This window comes from Festucalex cinctus, chromosome 7 (assembly GCF_051991245.1).
Source record: "Festucalex cinctus isolate MCC-2025b chromosome 7, RoL_Fcin_1.0, whole genome shotgun sequence".
In the NCBI taxonomy this organism is placed as follows: Eukaryota; Metazoa; Chordata; class Actinopteri; order Syngnathiformes; family Syngnathidae; genus Festucalex; species Festucalex cinctus.
Window position 1 is genome coordinate 24,788,524 of NC_135417.1, and position 17,563 is coordinate 24,806,086.

Below are 17,563 nucleotides of genomic sequence, written 5' to 3' on the forward strand. Positions count from 1 at the left end.
AACTTTAAACCCATCCATCCATTTTCTGAACCGCTTATTCCATTTTTCCTCGTAACTAGGAATTTCAGCCTGCCAACATAAAAATTGCTGTAACTTTGTCAATGTTTGTGGTATGTCCATGTATTATACAGTATATAATTTGAATGGGAATTAAGTGTAGAATTATCCATCCATCCATTTTCTTGACCGCTTATTCCTCACAAGGGTTGCGGGGGCTGCTGGCGCCTATCTCAGCTGGTTCTGGGCAGTAGGCGGGGGACACCCTGGACTGGTTGCCAGCCAATCGCAGAAGTGTAGAATTAGAATATATGAATATCTCATAATTTTTTTATTTTTCTTGAAACGAGGACCCTTTTTCCCATTTATAAATATGAAATTCCCCTAACAAGACTCAAAAAAAGTTTTTTTTGTTTTTTTTTTTACACCATCTAACACAACCTTGTGTCATCAATCCAATTTTGTAAATGTGATTTGTTCCTTTTAAGTGCATTCATTGTTCCTGATAGATTCATGTGGGGAAAAAATTACGAGTGACATTTTCCATGCCAACAAAGCTTGATAAAATCTTAACAGGAAGCTTTGAGATACACGTACTTGTACTTGCATGATCACAAAAAAGACCTAAATTACATGGCCGCAAAACACAGAATTTCACATTTTGCTCTATTTAATTTTTAAACCAGAAGTAGATGAAAAGTCAGACTAATGAGATTGCATTTTCAATTTGCACTTTGTCTCTAAGGAACAATGTTGTATCATCAGCCAATTGCGTCAGCCTCAGTTCCTTATTAAAAACTGATAAACCTGCAGACTACTCAGGATATATAATGAAAGTAGTTGCACCACAAATAAAAATCAAAAAAGTGATATTGGACAACCTTGATGATTGACAGGAACGGAAATCTATAGGTAGGCTTTGCTTGTAACACACCATATCTATTGATACCTTTATAAAACATTTCAATGGTTGACACAAAATTTCGATCAAAACCTAAGATTGTTAAAGTTTCCCAAAAAAAAAAAAAAAAAAAAAAAAAGTTTCCACTGTATCAAAGGCTTTGTAAACAAACAAGGACCTCCAACATGGTTGCCTTTGCACATGGCACACAAACATGTCACACGGGGTCTATCAGAGAAAATTAATATTATTCACAATATGTAGTGCTTCTCCCTGAATTATTTGTACAACCGTAGGCCACACACTGGTATAATCACATAGACAGTAAAACGTGAAAATGCCATGGAGAAATTGTGTTATGAGAGAACGACCGCAAGATGGCCGTCAGTGGCTTTACTTCTCATTACAGTGAGTAAGCAGCATTGTTAGTCAAGGCTGTGCCCCCACCCATCATTAACCACATAAAACAGCTGGGTGCGCTTTCATTACCCTTTTGTCTTAGCATGTAGTGTATGCCCTGTAGCTCCATGCTGCCACTCACAGGCCAGTTTTAGTACTATGACGAAGGTTCACTGATTGTCAGTAGAGATGTGTTGAGTGTTACTGGTCATCAAGTACAACACTTTTTTTTTTTCCTCTTAGTACATGTATGAGTCACTCATCGAAAGGTAATGGGCAGTGCAGTGTTCACCTCGTTGTGGCAATACTATAGGCCTAAGTGACGTGCATGGTGTGCCAACAAATGCTCGAAGGAAAAAGGATGCAGCCAGTTGAAATAATGAGTCCATTTTATTGTTTCAGAACACAGCAGGCTACAGCAACCACCTCCTCCAACTAGACTACCCCCCACCCCAACCCCCACGAGTAACAGCCCTCCGTCAGCTAAGCCAGCTACACACCCCCTTTGGAACAGCAGAGACACCTTAGTGTCCACCTTTAAAGCAAGAAAATAGCTCGATATTTGGACCATGACTTCCCATGTTTTATACAAAAGCTACACAATGTTACAATGCAACTGATTTACCTTAGTGTTTTGGACACCATTTAAAATGTGGTCATGTACATTACTTGGATGGAGCATTATCACCAAAACAAAACATTACTTGGAGACAAAAAAAAAAAAGAAAAAGAAAATACAAACAAAACAAATAGGTATAATTTGGAATAATGAAATTGGGGGAAAGCAAGCTAAAAGCATTTTGTACCATTACAGACTTCAGGGGGAAAATGTAAAAACAAAGGATAAAAATGGAAAAGTACATAAAAAGGTTATTTCAAAAGCAAACAGATCCAAATCCATGTGTGGCATCAGGATTTCAAGTCAACCAACAATCATCCTCTGGTTAAATCCAGAAGCAAACTGTCACTCAAATTTGTCCCAGTGGAGCTCCTATAGATAGGATGGGTCATCGTCAGGCACTTTCTAAAACCCCGCCTCCTCCATGTGGGAGAATCAAGATGCAGGTTCATCTGGATCACATAATACAGCTGCAAAGAAAGGAGATTGGGAGATGAGTGATGATGTGGAACATCAGGTGAGAGACTACAAGACCACACAAACTCATCAAGCTGCATATATGCAGCAATTAGGAGTGCAATGCAAGCATGCAGCAGCCTCAGTGACTTTATCTTTTCCCATCAGGCCAACATGCACCCAAATGGATCAGGATCCATCTTACCTAGTAAGAAATGTTGAGTTACGTTGGTCTTGGTATTTACAAGTCTGTGTCAAACCAGGCCAATTGGTTGGAGTCACCAGGTGGTAGGCCTTCGATCAGCTCCTGGGAGTGTCCCAGGTCAGGAAGCCCCTCTACTGGGGGGTAGTCCTGACCGGGATGGTGGCCACCACCTAGATCATGGTCCATCATGGGCTCCATGCCCATCGAGTCTGCACCGTAACCTGCCGAGTGGAAGGAACGGTAGCTTGGATCTGGTAGGGGGGAGGAGTGGAAGGCAGGAGAAGCAGAGCAGCTGTTAGAAGCATGTTAACAAACCAAGCGCTCACACAGTAAGTACGGACTAGGCATCACAGCAAAGAAACAAGCGCACACCCAATGGATCAACCACCACTGTTAGGCTAACTTGCTGTGATGAAGTTTCACCAGCAGAAAGCCAACACTACACTACAGCTATCCCATTGACCCACATACAGGGCACAGTCAAAAACAGACAACTACTTCCTCCCTGAATGAGAGAGCATTGTGCCTGCCAGGGAGAGAACCCTCCAAGCAGAACTCCCAACAGAGGTGACCCTCATGGGAACCATGTGACAGCAGAACAATGGGACTGGAATCATTTGAATAGCAGGGAGGTGACTTACCGTCCTGCCTGTAGGCCAGAGGCTCCCCCTGAGCACCGATGTCCAGACCGAGCTCTGCAGTCTGCAGATAAGACGAGTTGCATAAACCTTACACAAACGTTTCAAAAAAATAAATAAATAAAAAAGATTTCTGGATCTGCTTCCTACTTCGTTCCAGGCCATGGGTTCCGTCCTGAAGAGCGAGCTTGTGAGTTCGACTGAGAGGCGTTTCTTGTAGTCTTGAGGTTTGTCCTCCGACATGCGGAACAGAACAGCTGCTGCATATGTGGCTGAGAGGAGATGCGAGGTGACAGATGAGCCTTCTACTCTGCGGTTTCATACCCTTGTTTAATTGCACATTACAGCAATGCGTCAGAGTGACAAGTATCAATATTTCCAAATAAAGAATGCTATTAAATTAAATTAGGGGTCACTCTTTGACAGTGTTGTCATTTTTGTCTGTCCTGTTCAATCTAAAGCTAAAAACGCATCTGTGATCGTGTCTTTCCTTGCCCAAGTGCAAGGAAGGCCATTATACAGTACTTTTATTGCTCCACTTTTTACATCACATCACTCAATCGGCAATTTATCTAAAGCTTGTTGTTGGTAATTCAAATTTTGCTTGACAACACAAAGCAAATGAATAGACTGAAAAGCAATCATGTGGACGTACCAACTCCTTCATTGCGGCTGTGCAAGAGCTCGGTGAGCGGGGCGGTGGCTCCCTCGGCCTCGATGGCCTCAGCAGCCTCTTTGTCCTGAGCCAGTTCGCACAGGACGCCCGCTGCCACGCGCTGAATGTTCTCAATGGGAGAATACAACAGCTGTACACAGATACACGAGATGTTCAAATCACCGTCAGGACTTAAAGAGCCAAACCACAACAGAAAAATGTGACTTGATATATTGCACCTGTACAAAAAGTGGAATTGTGTTAAGTCCTCGGATGACTATTCTGTTGTGGACATCTCTGGCCAGGATGTGAAGGGCTCCTGTGCAACCTTCCACAATCTCCTCCATGCGAACTCCCTCCTAAAAACACAATGTGGTGACAAAAGACACACTGGCCTTAAACTTGTACCAAGGTTCTTGCTTGTATGTTATTCATAAAGAAATTGCTGTTTGCCGTGATTGGACTTTGCCAGTCATGTACGGGCGTTACTTCGATTTGGTAGATTTTTGTGCCAATATACACTGTATTTTATTAAACTTTTTATGCTCCTAGTTCTTTGTCTAAAATGTTGTTCACTGCTTGCTGTAACAATAATTGCCATATGGGGACACAAATACATTTGAAACTTAGTCTAGAGAACAGCACCAGCAAATTACTATCAACTCTGCTCTGGGGTTACTGATGCTCATGCTGCTTGCATGCGCTCACCACAAACTGCTGCTGTGTGCCACCCATGCTGGTGCGTCTCTGTGTGTCTTGGTGTGCTCTGACCAGCAGCTGAACCAGTCTGGGAATGGCTCCTTGCTCCCTCAGCGGAGTGTGGTTTGCAGGGCACAGCGCCAGGTTACGAATCAGACCAACTGTAGCCTAAGGGAGGAACACTTGAATGTAACACCTTGAAAGAACCAACAAAACCAACAACAACAAAAAAAACAAAAAAAAACAAAAAAAAATCACAGTGGAAACCTGTGACAAGTCCTCATGTTTGTACCTTAATGAGTGGCCAATGTGATGGCGGGTGCAACAATTTGACCACAACTGGCAGCCCGTAATGCAGCCTGACTGCGTTCTGGGCCATCTCAGCATCCTGGTGTCGTGATGTGAGGTGACGCAGAGCGCAGATGGCCGGCTCTGTGATGTCTTCCCTGTCTCCGGCCCGAAGAACGGTGCGAACCAGAGCCTCAATACCGCCCACCTACATGGGAAGAAAACGATACAAGAAGCAGGATGAGGAAATGCACAATAAGCGCAAGATATTGTTTAGTCAACATTAAAAACATTTCAATCTTCACCAACCTGGCAGACCATCATCTTGTTCTTGTAGTTGTTGCAAGTCAGGTTAGACAGGATGCCGGCAGCACAGGTCACCACATTAATGTCATCACTACCAAGGAGTTGCACCAGCGTCCCCAACAGACCCTCCATACCCTCCTGAAATACAAATGGTCCAGTTAGCATGGCAAGAGGAATGCAAGAACTGTAGGTCTACATTTGAAACATTTCAGTTACTTGCATTGACTGCAACCACTACAAAACTGCAAGTCGGAGTCAAGAATTTAATGTTCGTTATGCGGGCCTTCACCTGTTTGGTGGCAGCATCTGATAAGTTCCTGAGAGTCCAGAGACAGTTCTGGACCAATCTCTGGCTTGGGTCTGTCAGATGGAGTCCAAGCGCCTGCATGCCTCCTGAGCAAAGAGACAAACAGCACATTAAAAAAAACAAAAAAAAAACATAAATCACTCCAGTTTAGGGCACCTGCTGGTTGAGAAAAGGTTGTTTGTGACTTTAGAGTTCAAGCATACCAGCTTCTACGATGGCAGGTTTGTTACTGGAGCAGACTGACAGGACTTTGAGTACTCGACTTGTGGTCCACAGCAACTTCTCATAAGTGTAAGTCCTCATGATGTTCACCAGTGCTTGGGGGCCCCCACTGGCCAGAATTATTAACTAGAAAAAAAGGACAAGGTTTTTCCACCCCCCATTTTAGCTGCAACAAGATCATCTGATATTTGCCAAAGCACAGCTGACAAGGACGCAAGCTCACCTTGCTTTCCTGGTTTCCATAGGCCAAGATTTGGAGACAATCTGTGGTGATGGCCAGGAACTTGACATTTGTTTTGTTGAGCAGGGCCACCATTTTCTGAAGCCCACCGGCCAAACGAACCGCCATCTTAGCTCCTTCCTGGTGCAGGAGGAGGTTGTGGAGGGTGGTGATGGCATAAAATAGGACAGAGTCCACTGGTGAGCTGCAAAGCAGAAAAGGGATTATTGGATTACAATACAACTGGGAAATAGGAAGTGGATTTTAAATTGTTTTCCTCTCACAGACGACTGTTCGAGAGGCGCAAATTGCCAATTAATTTTGCTGCCCCCCGCCAATTGCAACATTACATTACTTACCACAGTGAATACTCTTGGTTATGCAGTTGCTGTCAACACAATGCCTATCTTTCAAGAACAAGCCTCTATTGTGTGGACACAATGTATTGCACATCTCCTTGCAAACAAACATACAAATAAGCATAAAAGATAAAAATGTTTACGTTTGAACTAGATCGTTTTTTTGTTTTTTTTTAAGCCAGGAACAGTAACTGACATTTTTTACACACCACATCCCCAGCACATATTTCAAATCTCAAAATAGCCGTTCCAGCAATTTTCACACCTACCCAAGCATTTTGACGAGCGCTGGGATTCCTCCAGACTTGAAGATAGCCAGTAGCCCCTCTCTGTGATGAGAGAGGTTGTGGAGAGTCCCTGCAGTGCAGCGAGCAGTCTCCACGTCGTTTGTGTTCTGCATTGTCCTGACTATGGCAGACACCATCTGAGGGGAGCGCATGATGGCGTGACGGGAAGCTTCTTTTTTCGATAGTTGGTGCACCATCACTGCTGCTTTGTTTACGACAACCTAGGAGGAGAAAGACGAGTAACATCATTGATCAGTGACAGCAAAGCGTTGTACAGCATGAAACGTTAACGATAACTACCTGGTCCTCGTCATTGAGTAATTTGGTGAGCTCCGGTATGGCTCGGGTTGCGAGCTCAGCATCATCCTGATAATTGATCAGATTGACCACAGCATGTTTGAGCATTTGTGAAGGTTCTGCTAGTCTCTGGACATTGGTAGGATTTGCTGTGTCATATTGTGTGGAAGGAATCTGGATGCCCTCCTCCAGAGTCTCTGGGAACATTGCTGCACGTACCCGCTGGGCACGGGTCATTGCATACTGACCATCCAAGTCTGAAAGAGATAGGAGGGATTTTTTTTTTTTTTCCTTTTCCTTCCCAAATACACTTTGCCAAGATTCTAAATTATTTACTCTTGGGACTCACCTTGGACTTGATCCTGTGAAAAATTTTGGTTGAAGCCCTGCTCCCACTCATAAATGACCTGGTTATTGTCAAGATCATCATCTTCAGGATTCCCCTTCCCACTGAGGGAGGGCGCTGTAGTCGTGGCTCCTGAATGGATGCCTGAATCCAGGTAGGACTGTTGCTGCCAGTGGCTGACTGCTGCCTTCCGGTCTGGCTCCATGGCCATGTCCAGCTCCATCAAATCAGCTGCAGGGAGAGAGGAGTATATAAAAACAGGCAAGAGTGAAAAAAACGGGTCTGATGAATTTGGCACAGCCGAATTCAAGAGATAAACTGGTACGTTTGATAATCCATGGTAATCCTCTTAAGTGCAACACCAGGATGGAGAGAAATTGGAGTGCCATTTTAGGATTTGTGAACACTGTTTGTTGAGCTTTTGTCAAACCCAAACATCAATGTAATGAGTTAAACTATTTTTTTATTTGCCAATACAAGAAAAAGTAAATGATAGTAAGGCAAGTAAATTTTTGGTGTGCATGTGTAAGGGAGACACGTGCTACAAGTTTAAACTCACCCTGGGAAGCCATGTTCCTTTCCTCAAACCACGGCCGTCACAGCTTCCTGATCTGAAACGCACAGGAAAACACTATCAGCCTCGGTGACCCCTCGCTTCCTTTCGTTCCCAGCTCATTGTTAATGATTACACCAAAAACAACTGCAACGTGAACATTTTGTGCACACTATGTGGTGCCATCTTTCCGTCTTAACCTTGTATGAAATCCACCCAAGCAAATTGCAGTTTGCATACAAGGCCTACATTAAGCATTGCAGCTAGGTAGTACTTATGTCAGGGTGGGAAATGGCTCACTTGGAAGGAAAATAAGCGGTGGGAGAGAAAGGGCGTGCACATTCCTGCACTGCCTTTGAAGCAGAAACTACACTCTTCCAATTAACACTGTAGCAGTGTTATAGACTGTTATTCCAAATCATTTGTTACATATGACCAAACACCAAGCGTGAAAGCTGGCACAGCCTCAAAAACTATACACAGATCAAAGTACCATCCCCATAGAAAACTTAATTCCAAGAAGTCACTTGAGACCATGAAGTCTGATTCAAAGATGGTTCAATTCTGGGAGACGGCTACAACTCTGTCAGCAAAAGCAAAATAATTCACTACTGATAGGGACAAGAGCCAAAAGTCAAACAACTCTGACTTCCTAACAAACATTCAGCTGGAAATACAGCACTTCGAAAAATAATTTCCAGACAACTGGACGCTGCTGTGGTAAATTGTTCATTATTAGCTAGGGGTGTGAATTGCCTAGTACCTGACGATTCGATTCGTATCACGATTCACAGGTCACGATTCGATTCCGATTAATCCCGATACGAATGGTCACGATTCGATACCGATTAATCCCGATACGAATTTATAAGTCGATTGTTGCGATTTTTTTCCATTCAAATTTAGAAAATACTATCAGTAAATTTGTACATGTACACTGTAAGATTTGTATGAATATATTTATCTAAAACTTGAGGCTTATAACCGTGAGCCACTGTACACAAACAGTTTGCAATCTGTTTCACATTTGAACAGCATTAAAATAAAAATATTAAGGCTTAATGTGCCGTTCATATAACATTCTTCCATGCTCAAGGTGTGAATCCCAAAAAAATAAAAAATAAAAATAAAATAAAAAAAAAAAAATAAAATAAAAAAAAAACGATTCTGCCGATTCGAGAATCGCGCGATGTAGTATCGCGATATATCGCCGAATCGATTTTTTTTTTTTAACACCCCTATTATTAGCTATTAAAAAGAACATGGCTGTATAAAAAGAACTTGAGATCTTAGCAGCTAGATGTTAGTCAAAATGTATCACTTTCTAGAATCTAGAGAATATGCACATGCCCACCAAGTGCACCTTTCAGCTCAAGACTCACATTAGTTTAACACAATTTTCCATACTTTCCCTTAAGCGATAATGTACTTATTCCACATTCAAATTACTGCTGCACGATTATGACACTATAATAATTATGATCATTTTCATCAATATTGTAATTATGATTATTAAATCAATCATTCATCATGTTAGGCAAAACATGTATTTTTGTTGCACTACTTTTCAACAAATGTATAAATAAACATTTCCAGTGCAAAACAAAACTACAATAAATTGATTATCTTTTTAGAATAAACTGCAGATAACAAAATAATAAAAAATAGCCAAGAATTTATAATTTAGGCTCCCGTTTCTGGGTGTGCTGGCTTGTTATTTAGGCATCTTAAATTCATCCTTGTAGTTGGTCGACTACTGGTGAGAAAGTGCTTGATATGCAGCAAAGCCTGCATTTCTTTTTCTTTTTCTTTTGTATTAACCGTGGCAGCCAGAATCGTGATCACAATTAAAATTTGATTAATTGTGCAGCCCAAGAAATTGAATAAGGCTACTGTGACTCCTTAACCTTGCTCTCACAAGATGAATTCTCGTGGTATTTGGAGGTTCACAAGTCCCGAAGAATACATCTTGTACCACTCTCGCTGATAACCGCCGTTCCGAACCACCAATCACAGAGCGACATTTTGTTTGGGGGCGGGATATGCAACTGTGACGAAACCAGGAAGCCAGCGCCAACGCCAGAGCTAACAAAACAAACCTAATATGGACTAATGGACGCTGCAATGAATTCTGTTCTCACAGAATTACTTACTGTTTCCTTGTTGAATGTTGAACAGCGAGGGGCGCGTCGTGCATTTCTAGCTGGTCAGATGTTCGTGCTTTTCCCCCCTTCGGCAAGAACGAAGACGAAATTTTCACCCATGTCCATGATTGGTTAAAACAAACGTGTAGAATGACGCATCGTCCAATCAGGTTGAATTATTGTACAGCATGTCCAGCGTTTTCCCGACCAAATTACAGTGGAAAGGTACCAGGTGGATATTGAGGAGCATATCCATTGGCTATTGCCAGGTTAGTGACTCGCCCCATCCAATACTACCACAATATAGGATGAATGGCCTTTGGCAAGTCATCATACAGAAAGGAGTCATTAACAATCTGCATGGCCACAGAACTATACTAGCCAGATAAAGCACAGTTCAATTGATGTTTATAAAATAAATACACAAGTATAATAAGTTCTCAAACGTTTCTACCCCTGACAAAAAGACCAGCATTTCTCTATTTACACAACTTGACCAGGCCATATGTTAAGAGTAAGACCACCAAACTAATAAAATAAGTTATTTAAAAAATAAAAGGTTACAAGTAGAACATCTCAATAGGTTTTTAAATTCACCAAGCCTTAGGATATCTGCATTAATAAGGTCGGGACAGTTTTTGTCTACACTGTAATGCCGCATTAATCAAATTTGCTAACGTTGCCAGCAAGCTGAATTCTCACTGTATTTGTTCACAAACACCACGAAAATCCATCTTGTACTTCTCTCGCTGATGCGTACGCAACCGACCTTTTTTTAGGTCAGACCAATCAGTCATTGTTTAGGGCGGGACATGAAGCTATGATGAAATCAGGAAGGAAAAGCCATTACTTGGAAACAAATAACAAACCAAACATGGCGACATTGGTGGACGAATGCATGTAGGATGCTGCAATTAATTGTGTTAATTGCCGAATTACTCAGTTTCCTTTTTGAAGAAGAACAGGCGAAAGACACGCTTTTTCCCCCCACCTACGACGAGAAGACGACATTCATATTCATTGCTGTGATTGGTCAAAACAAACGTTTGGTAGGCGTGCACAAGTTGGCGTATCATCCAATCACCTCGTAGTATTCTACAGAATGTCCTGCCTTTTTTTTTTTTTGCTATAGTTCCCTCTTTTTAGCACTTTTGTTCTGACACAAACAAACTTATCCCCCCAAACAACAACCAGTCACATCAACTCTAATGCACCGTTGCCATTAAAACGCTACCAATATGCAACCATTAGGCTTAACTTCTGCACTGAATGACTTCTCTTCACATACCCACAGGACCCAAATTCAACGGCAAAACTAAAACAATATCAAGTCAGTCAGTTGGTATGTTGTTTCAACCCACAAAAACCCAATTCTAATTCAATGTTCACACGCCATCCTCTCAAGTTTGGGAAGCTAGAACTCACTTACCCCAAACCCTCTCTTTAATGGGAGCCATATGTGCAACACTAGACTTCATAAAAATCAAAGCAACCATTCACACTGGTGGAAAAGTGGATCTTTGCATCAGGCTTTGAAAAATGAGCCAAAAAAAAAGGCCTAGTCTTCAATTGACAGCAAACAAATGGTAGCCTTAACCTCAAGCTGAACGGACTAAACCATGAACCAAGTCAAGGCAGTACAAGCTTCAAGTACCAACAAAGACTGAATGTTTTGTTTTTTTTGGCAAGTCAGATGTCAGGTCTACAATTCAGTTCTTGTCTAGACTAGAAGCCATGAACTACCACCAGTCCTGAGTGTCACAGGGTATGAAAAACATCCAGTAAGTTGTATACTTCTACTACAACAGTCTTTAAAAAAATGAGGGGGAAATAAGTTAATTGACATACCCAGTGTTTGTTGCATTTCTGAATGAAAAACTGTCAATGGAAAATGGAAGAGCAAAGATTATTCCACTTTTGTCAAGCCCACAATGGTGTGCAACTAGTGCATTTACATTTTTCGGCAGAATCAATCTCTCTCCCAATGCATTTCAAATGTAATCAATTATTCATTGCCTAGCTGCTTTTATCTATTGATAGGTTTTTAGAAATTTAACTGCTGAAAAGAAAAACTGCAAAAAAAATTATCGCAATAACAAGACCGACACCAAAGATTCCAAACAACAAACTAAAAATGATTGTTAGCGGGTAAATTAGCAATACTATGAACGTAATAGTATTACTACTACGCATAGTACTAAATTAGTAATACTATAAATGTAATAGTATTACTACTATGCTCTCCCAATAGCATAGTGCAGGGATCACCAATTCCAGTACTTGGGGTTCCAAGTTCTGCAGGTTTTAGATGTTTCCGCCCACTACCACAGCTGATTCATATAATCAGCTCATGCCTTATAACAATCCTGATCTTGGAGTATCAGGTGTGTTGGCAGGCAGAAACATCTAAAACCTGCAGGACTCTGGACCTCGAAGACCGGAATTGGTAAATCCTGGTATATTGTGTAAAAAGTAAATGTTTCAACAAATAAAATTCTAGTGCTATATATGTATTCAACAAGCTGCCTTTGAGGAAGGCGCAGGAGGTCAGAGCAGCTACATGGTCATTGGTTGAGGGTTAGCGACGCAATGTGCAGGGTCAGCAGCCTCACTGCTGGTTGCCATCTTAATATACAATGAGCTCAATAGCTGCAGCCTCTGCAACATAAGGTGGCTGTCTCCAGTGTGTGATGATGGATTGCACAGAAAAGCAGCCAACTGTAGGAACTCAATCTTTTTTCTTTTTTTTGCTAGGATACAGTCCAAGTATTCTCATGTAAAAAGCGTAAACTGTATACATTTGAGTCGAAATCTACTTTATAACACGGGTCTTCACATGCAACTGTTGGTACATTACAATGCAGGCCACGCTTCAGTCTATTAAAACTCATGTCAGATCATTTGATTGACTTGTAAAACTTACTAATATCAAAATTATTTTAACTATTAACAGTTAATTATGTACAGTAAAATAACTCATTGTGGACTACGGTTGAACTGGGAAAATTTTGTTATTAACAAGTGAATTTGGCTTTTTCGTTTAATTCAACCCAGATTAATTAACGCCCCACCCCTTACATAATTGTGATTTAAATCGATGTAGCCTACTTCGTAACGCGCGCGTGCACGTGAATGTATAAAACGCTGCATTCGCAAAACTCGCCGTTTTGTTAATGTTCGTGGCAAAGTGTGATAACTCTTGAAAGCTCTAGTTCCGACAAACCTCCACATTATTGTAAAGGAGCCGCATTGGTTACTTGGGTCGATACTCCAACGCAGCCGCCCCTCTCCCACAGCTGCCGGCTGGCCCGACGTCGTCGCTCCAACACTCCTGACTCGAATTTCACACTCAGGCTCCACCTCGTCTTCCTCCCAAAAGCAACAACGGCTGGGAGGAATGTGTGGGGCTTTGTTTCAAAAAACGACACGAAAACACGCTGCCATTAATGGAGTAAGCATTTCAACATTGTCCTTGAAAGGTTTTTGTTCAGTCGAAAATGACGACTTCAAATAGAGTGTAGCGATTAATTACACACTCGAACAAATGTTTGGTGAAACTTATTTTTGACGACTGTTTAACTTCGTTACGCCGACTAGATAAAGTAGAAGACATGCCCACGCATAACTTGAGCAAAGCGAAGCGACCATGGCAGCAAAACCACTTAACCAAAATGTAAGGAAAAAAAAAAAAAATCTTATAACCATGAGTCACTAAAGTGGAATGCGGCCAACAATATGTGGTAACGCTGGCTTCAGTATACTGCTGTCCTAACATCCGTGACCAACATTGCAGTTTAGGTTATATTCAGTCGATGTATACCGAATTCCCTTCCACCAAAGTTAAAATTACAATCAATTTAAGAGTGACATGTCTAATTAATAGCCATTATCCCCGGGACGTGGTGCCTGCTATGTCCCAAACGGAAGCCAAGAATGCAGCAGCAGAGTCCCGACCGGCTCGTGTTGAAAACCCGGCTCAATTCCGGTAGGCTCTCAGTGAGAGGCGGACATGATCAGTGTAGTTTAATTTTGCTTCCTACCAGTGTAAAAACGCAGCAAATCCTCGCAGTTGGATTCAGACGGAGGGAAAAAAATCAATCTGTAAGAAGTCGAGGAAAAATGTGCCGCCGAAAACCAACGGGAGCCCCCGTCTAGTCCCTCCGAAGCCCGTCAATCACGTCACGTCCAGAAAGATGCCGACTGGAAAATGTAAGATGGCGGCGGGTTTATATAGACCGCAGAACGCCTCGCAGTGGTCATGTATCCTGCAGTTCTCTTGAATAAAATAGAAACGCAAATCAGTAAATCTATAAATTTGACAATTTAAGACATCGGTAAAAAATAATTACACAATATATGGACTGTATAGGTTTTGAAATTACGTCAAATGAAAATAGAAACAAGCAAAAACTATAAGATCTATAATTTGAGTATGAATACACAACAAAATCAAGTTCCGGCAGACTGAAAAGATGTAACGTGATTCTCTTCCAGAGAGAGAGAGAGAGAGAGAGAATTATAGTAACATTTCTTATTTTAATCCCTCACAAATTGAGATATTTTCCATCCATCCATATTCTTGACCGCTTATTCCTCACAAAGGTCGCCAGGGGTGCTGGAGCCTATCTCAGCTGGCTTTGGGCCGTAGGCGGAGTACACCATGAACTGGTTGCCAGCCAATTGCAGGGCACACAGAGACAGACAACCATCCACACTCACAAGCACACCTAGGGACAATTCGGAGCACCCAATTAACCTGCCATGCATGTCTTTGGAATGTGGGAGGAGACCGGAGTACCCGGAGAAGACCCACGCAGGCACGGGGAGAACATGCAAACTCCACTCAGGAAGGCCAGAGCCTGGACTCGAACCCGAGTCCTCAGAACTGGGAGGCAGACGTGCTAACCAGTCATTCACCGTGCTGCCCTTGAGATATTTTAGTGTCCAAAATGTCTTCATCTACATCCTGCTGTTTGTGTCAAGTTATGATTTGTGAACTTTACATTAATGACGAACTAAGATCTTCAAGTAGCTTAAATTTTTTTATTGCCGATTACTCTTGCTTTAGTTCTTAATGTAAAGATCTACTAAGGGCAGGGGCGGATCTATTCTATTAGGGTATAGGGCTGTAGTTCAAACCGGAATCATGAAAAATTAAAAACTGTTTGCCTTATCGCCTTTAACAGGTGTTAAAAATAACATAAAAAAAACCTAACAAAAATTAGTATACAGTAGTACATTTTGCAACCAGTTCAGGTACTGCCCGAAGCCAGCTAGGATGGGATCCAGTACCCCCGCGACCCTAGTGAGGAATAAGCGGTCACGAAAATGGATGGATGGTAATACATATTGGTTGATTTATTGTAAAATTGTACAATGTCAAAGTGGCCCTTGTGTCCTTTAATTTTTTCTGTATGCAGGTCATTCTAGAATTGGAGGACATTTTATGACCCACACATCAAATGTTAAATAATCCACATACAAAATACTATAGCATGCAGTTTGAGTTGTCCTGAGACCAAATCTAAAGAGAGCGAGAGAGAGAGAGAGAGAGAGGGAGGGAGGGAGGGAGAGAGAGAGAGAGAGAGAGAGAGAGAGAGAGAGAGAGAGAGAGAGAGAGAGAGAGAGAGAGAGAGAGAGAAAAGAATGCTTGAAAATAGTTTTAACAATATGAAATAAGTCTGGAGTACCCCCTAAAAATGCCACTTTTGTCATATTCCACGAACCAATGACAAGTTGAATCTCAAATAAAACCGTTAAAATGAAAATGATGGATGGATTATTGCTTTCATTGCTGTCTCTTGTAACTGTGGAAACATTTATTTTAATAAACATAATATATCAAATGATCCATCCATCCATTTTCTTGACCGCTTATTCCTCACAAGGGTCACCGGGGGTGCTGGAGCCTATCCCAACTGGCTTTGGGCAGTAGGCGGGGTTCATCCTGGACTGGTTGCTAGCCAATCGCAGATATCAAATGATGAAAATTATGAATATTCATGACATGTGTGTCCCAAAGCATGCACACAACCCTGTTACCATAACTTTTATAGAATGGTAGAAGAAAGCAGTGAATCACATGATGGGTGTGACATCATCAATTTTCTAAAAGAAAAGGTAGAGCAAAAGTATGTCCTCCCTTTTATTTTTCCTATTATTATTTTTTTTAACGTAGTTAGCTGATTGAATGTCTCACTCTACATGATGCAACCCTGTCCTGCAAATGATAGAATAATATAATTGCGTGTTTTTTTTTTATGATTTTTTTCTTACCCTCATTGTTAAAGCCACTACCTCTGTAGAAACGTTTAAATCTTGACTTATTTTTACAATCTTGCATTTGGATGTATTATGTTGACCTGTTGACTGGCGCTTCTCTTTTTACTCCCTTCTCCCTGGCTTGGAGAGGGAGTTAGGTGTCACTGAATGAATTGGATGCTGCTGTATGTATTCTGCACCAATTAAGCGGGACAAGATCTGAGGCAGGCCACCACCTTGGAGTTGTTGCCATGGAGATTTCTGCATGACCAACCAGGCCTAGTTTGAGGACCCACTTCCCTGGCGGAGTCTTCTTGCAGTGCTTCAACTTAATAAATGGAGCCTCACACTAATATAGTTAACATTGTTTAGCACCACATACTGTGTAAATTGTTGCCAATTCGGCATCTACTGCAGCCTGGTCATCCTGGAAGGGGGATTTCCACATTTGCGGCCTCTTCTCAAGATTTCTTATTTGTTAGGTTTGCGTATGCCACCGTGGGGTCTCACAGGGCGCCACAGCTGGGGAGATCCGTGGCAATTGCCCGGCTCACGTCCAGAGTCACTGCCATGGGCGTGCGGCCATAGAAGAGGAGTGGCCCGCGGCGACGGGCCCCGAAGACACGACTCCACTTGCATACCAAGCTTTGGCGCACGCAGACCCCCTCCGCCCGCCCTGGTGGTGGGGAGACGTGCGCACGCACACACACTGTTCCTAGTCTTCTTCCACACAGAGCACTAGGCAAAAATTTACCACCGACAATTTAAAATCTGAACAATTTTGAAAGAATGTTATTTTATGGCAGGCAGCAAGCTAGGCTGACTGTTACCTTTTCTCGTAACAACACTGTGGTGGTAAGCATTTTTTTATTGTTGTGGTGGAAGTCTTGCTAGACGTGTACGAACACTCAACACAACCAGTAGGGTTGAGTGGTATTACGGTGATACCGTATCCTGGCATGTCTAAAAGTAGCAGCGGTGACACTTTCAATACCGTTTTTTTTTTTTTTTTTTTCATTATAAAAAAACAAAACTGCAGTTCATAAGGACCTAATATATTAAACATATTTTGATAGCACTTAAATTTGTAGTTGTTTTTAAATTAGTAATTTAAAATGAATAGTATTCTTCTATTAGTCATAAGTCGATAAACTATGTATAACATATTACTATTATTCTTGGTATTATTTACAATACAATTGCAATGCCCTGTGGCACTTTGCTGCCTTCCACAGATTAATTTTGGTATGATGACAAATCGAGTTATTGTTATGTGTGTTGTGTGCTGTGTTGGTCATCTCGAGTACACCACAAAATTTAACAGCGATCTATTATTTTGAGAATATTTTGTCACACGATTACTTCCTGTTGAGAGAGAGAGCATGTGTATGGACGTGTGTGTGC

General features: G+C 41.8%; 1 protein-coding gene across 1 annotated transcript; it reads right to left on the bottom strand.

Annotated features, from left to right (window-relative positions):
• Window positions 1-1,747: 1,747 nt before the first annotated feature.
• Window positions 1,748-14,110, bottom strand: LOC144022160 (catenin beta-1). The gene is made up of 17 exons (XM_077526711.1): window positions 13,939-14,110; window positions 7,761-7,812; window positions 7,205-7,432; window positions 6,859-7,112; window positions 6,541-6,779; window positions 5,916-6,117; window positions 5,674-5,818; window positions 5,453-5,556; window positions 5,167-5,301; window positions 4,862-5,065; window positions 4,579-4,737; window positions 4,110-4,229; window positions 3,871-4,021; window positions 3,366-3,487; window positions 3,219-3,279; window positions 2,578-2,828; window positions 1,748-2,386 (listed from the first exon to the last, which is right to left on the bottom strand). The coding sequence occupies exons 2-16, from the start codon at window positions 7,771-7,773 to the stop codon at window positions 2,614-2,616; spliced, it is 2,352 nt and encodes a 783-aa protein (XP_077382837.1). The 5' UTR covers window positions 7,774-7,812; window positions 13,939-14,110; the 3' UTR covers window positions 1,748-2,386; window positions 2,578-2,613.
• Between the last annotated feature and the right edge of the window lie 3,453 nt (window positions 14,111-17,563).

Excerpts from the sequence above, each read along its gene's own strand:
- LOC144022160 (XM_077526711.1), bottom strand. Across the intron at positions 4,738-4,861 it reads CACATTGGCCACTCATTAAG|GCTACAGTTGGTCTGATTCG; the intron begins GTACAAACATGA and ends TTCCTCCCTTAG. Across the intron at positions 3,488-3,870 it reads CAGCCGCAATGAAGGAGTTG|CCACATATGCAGCAGCTGTT; the intron begins GTACGTCCACAT and ends ATCTCCTCTCAG.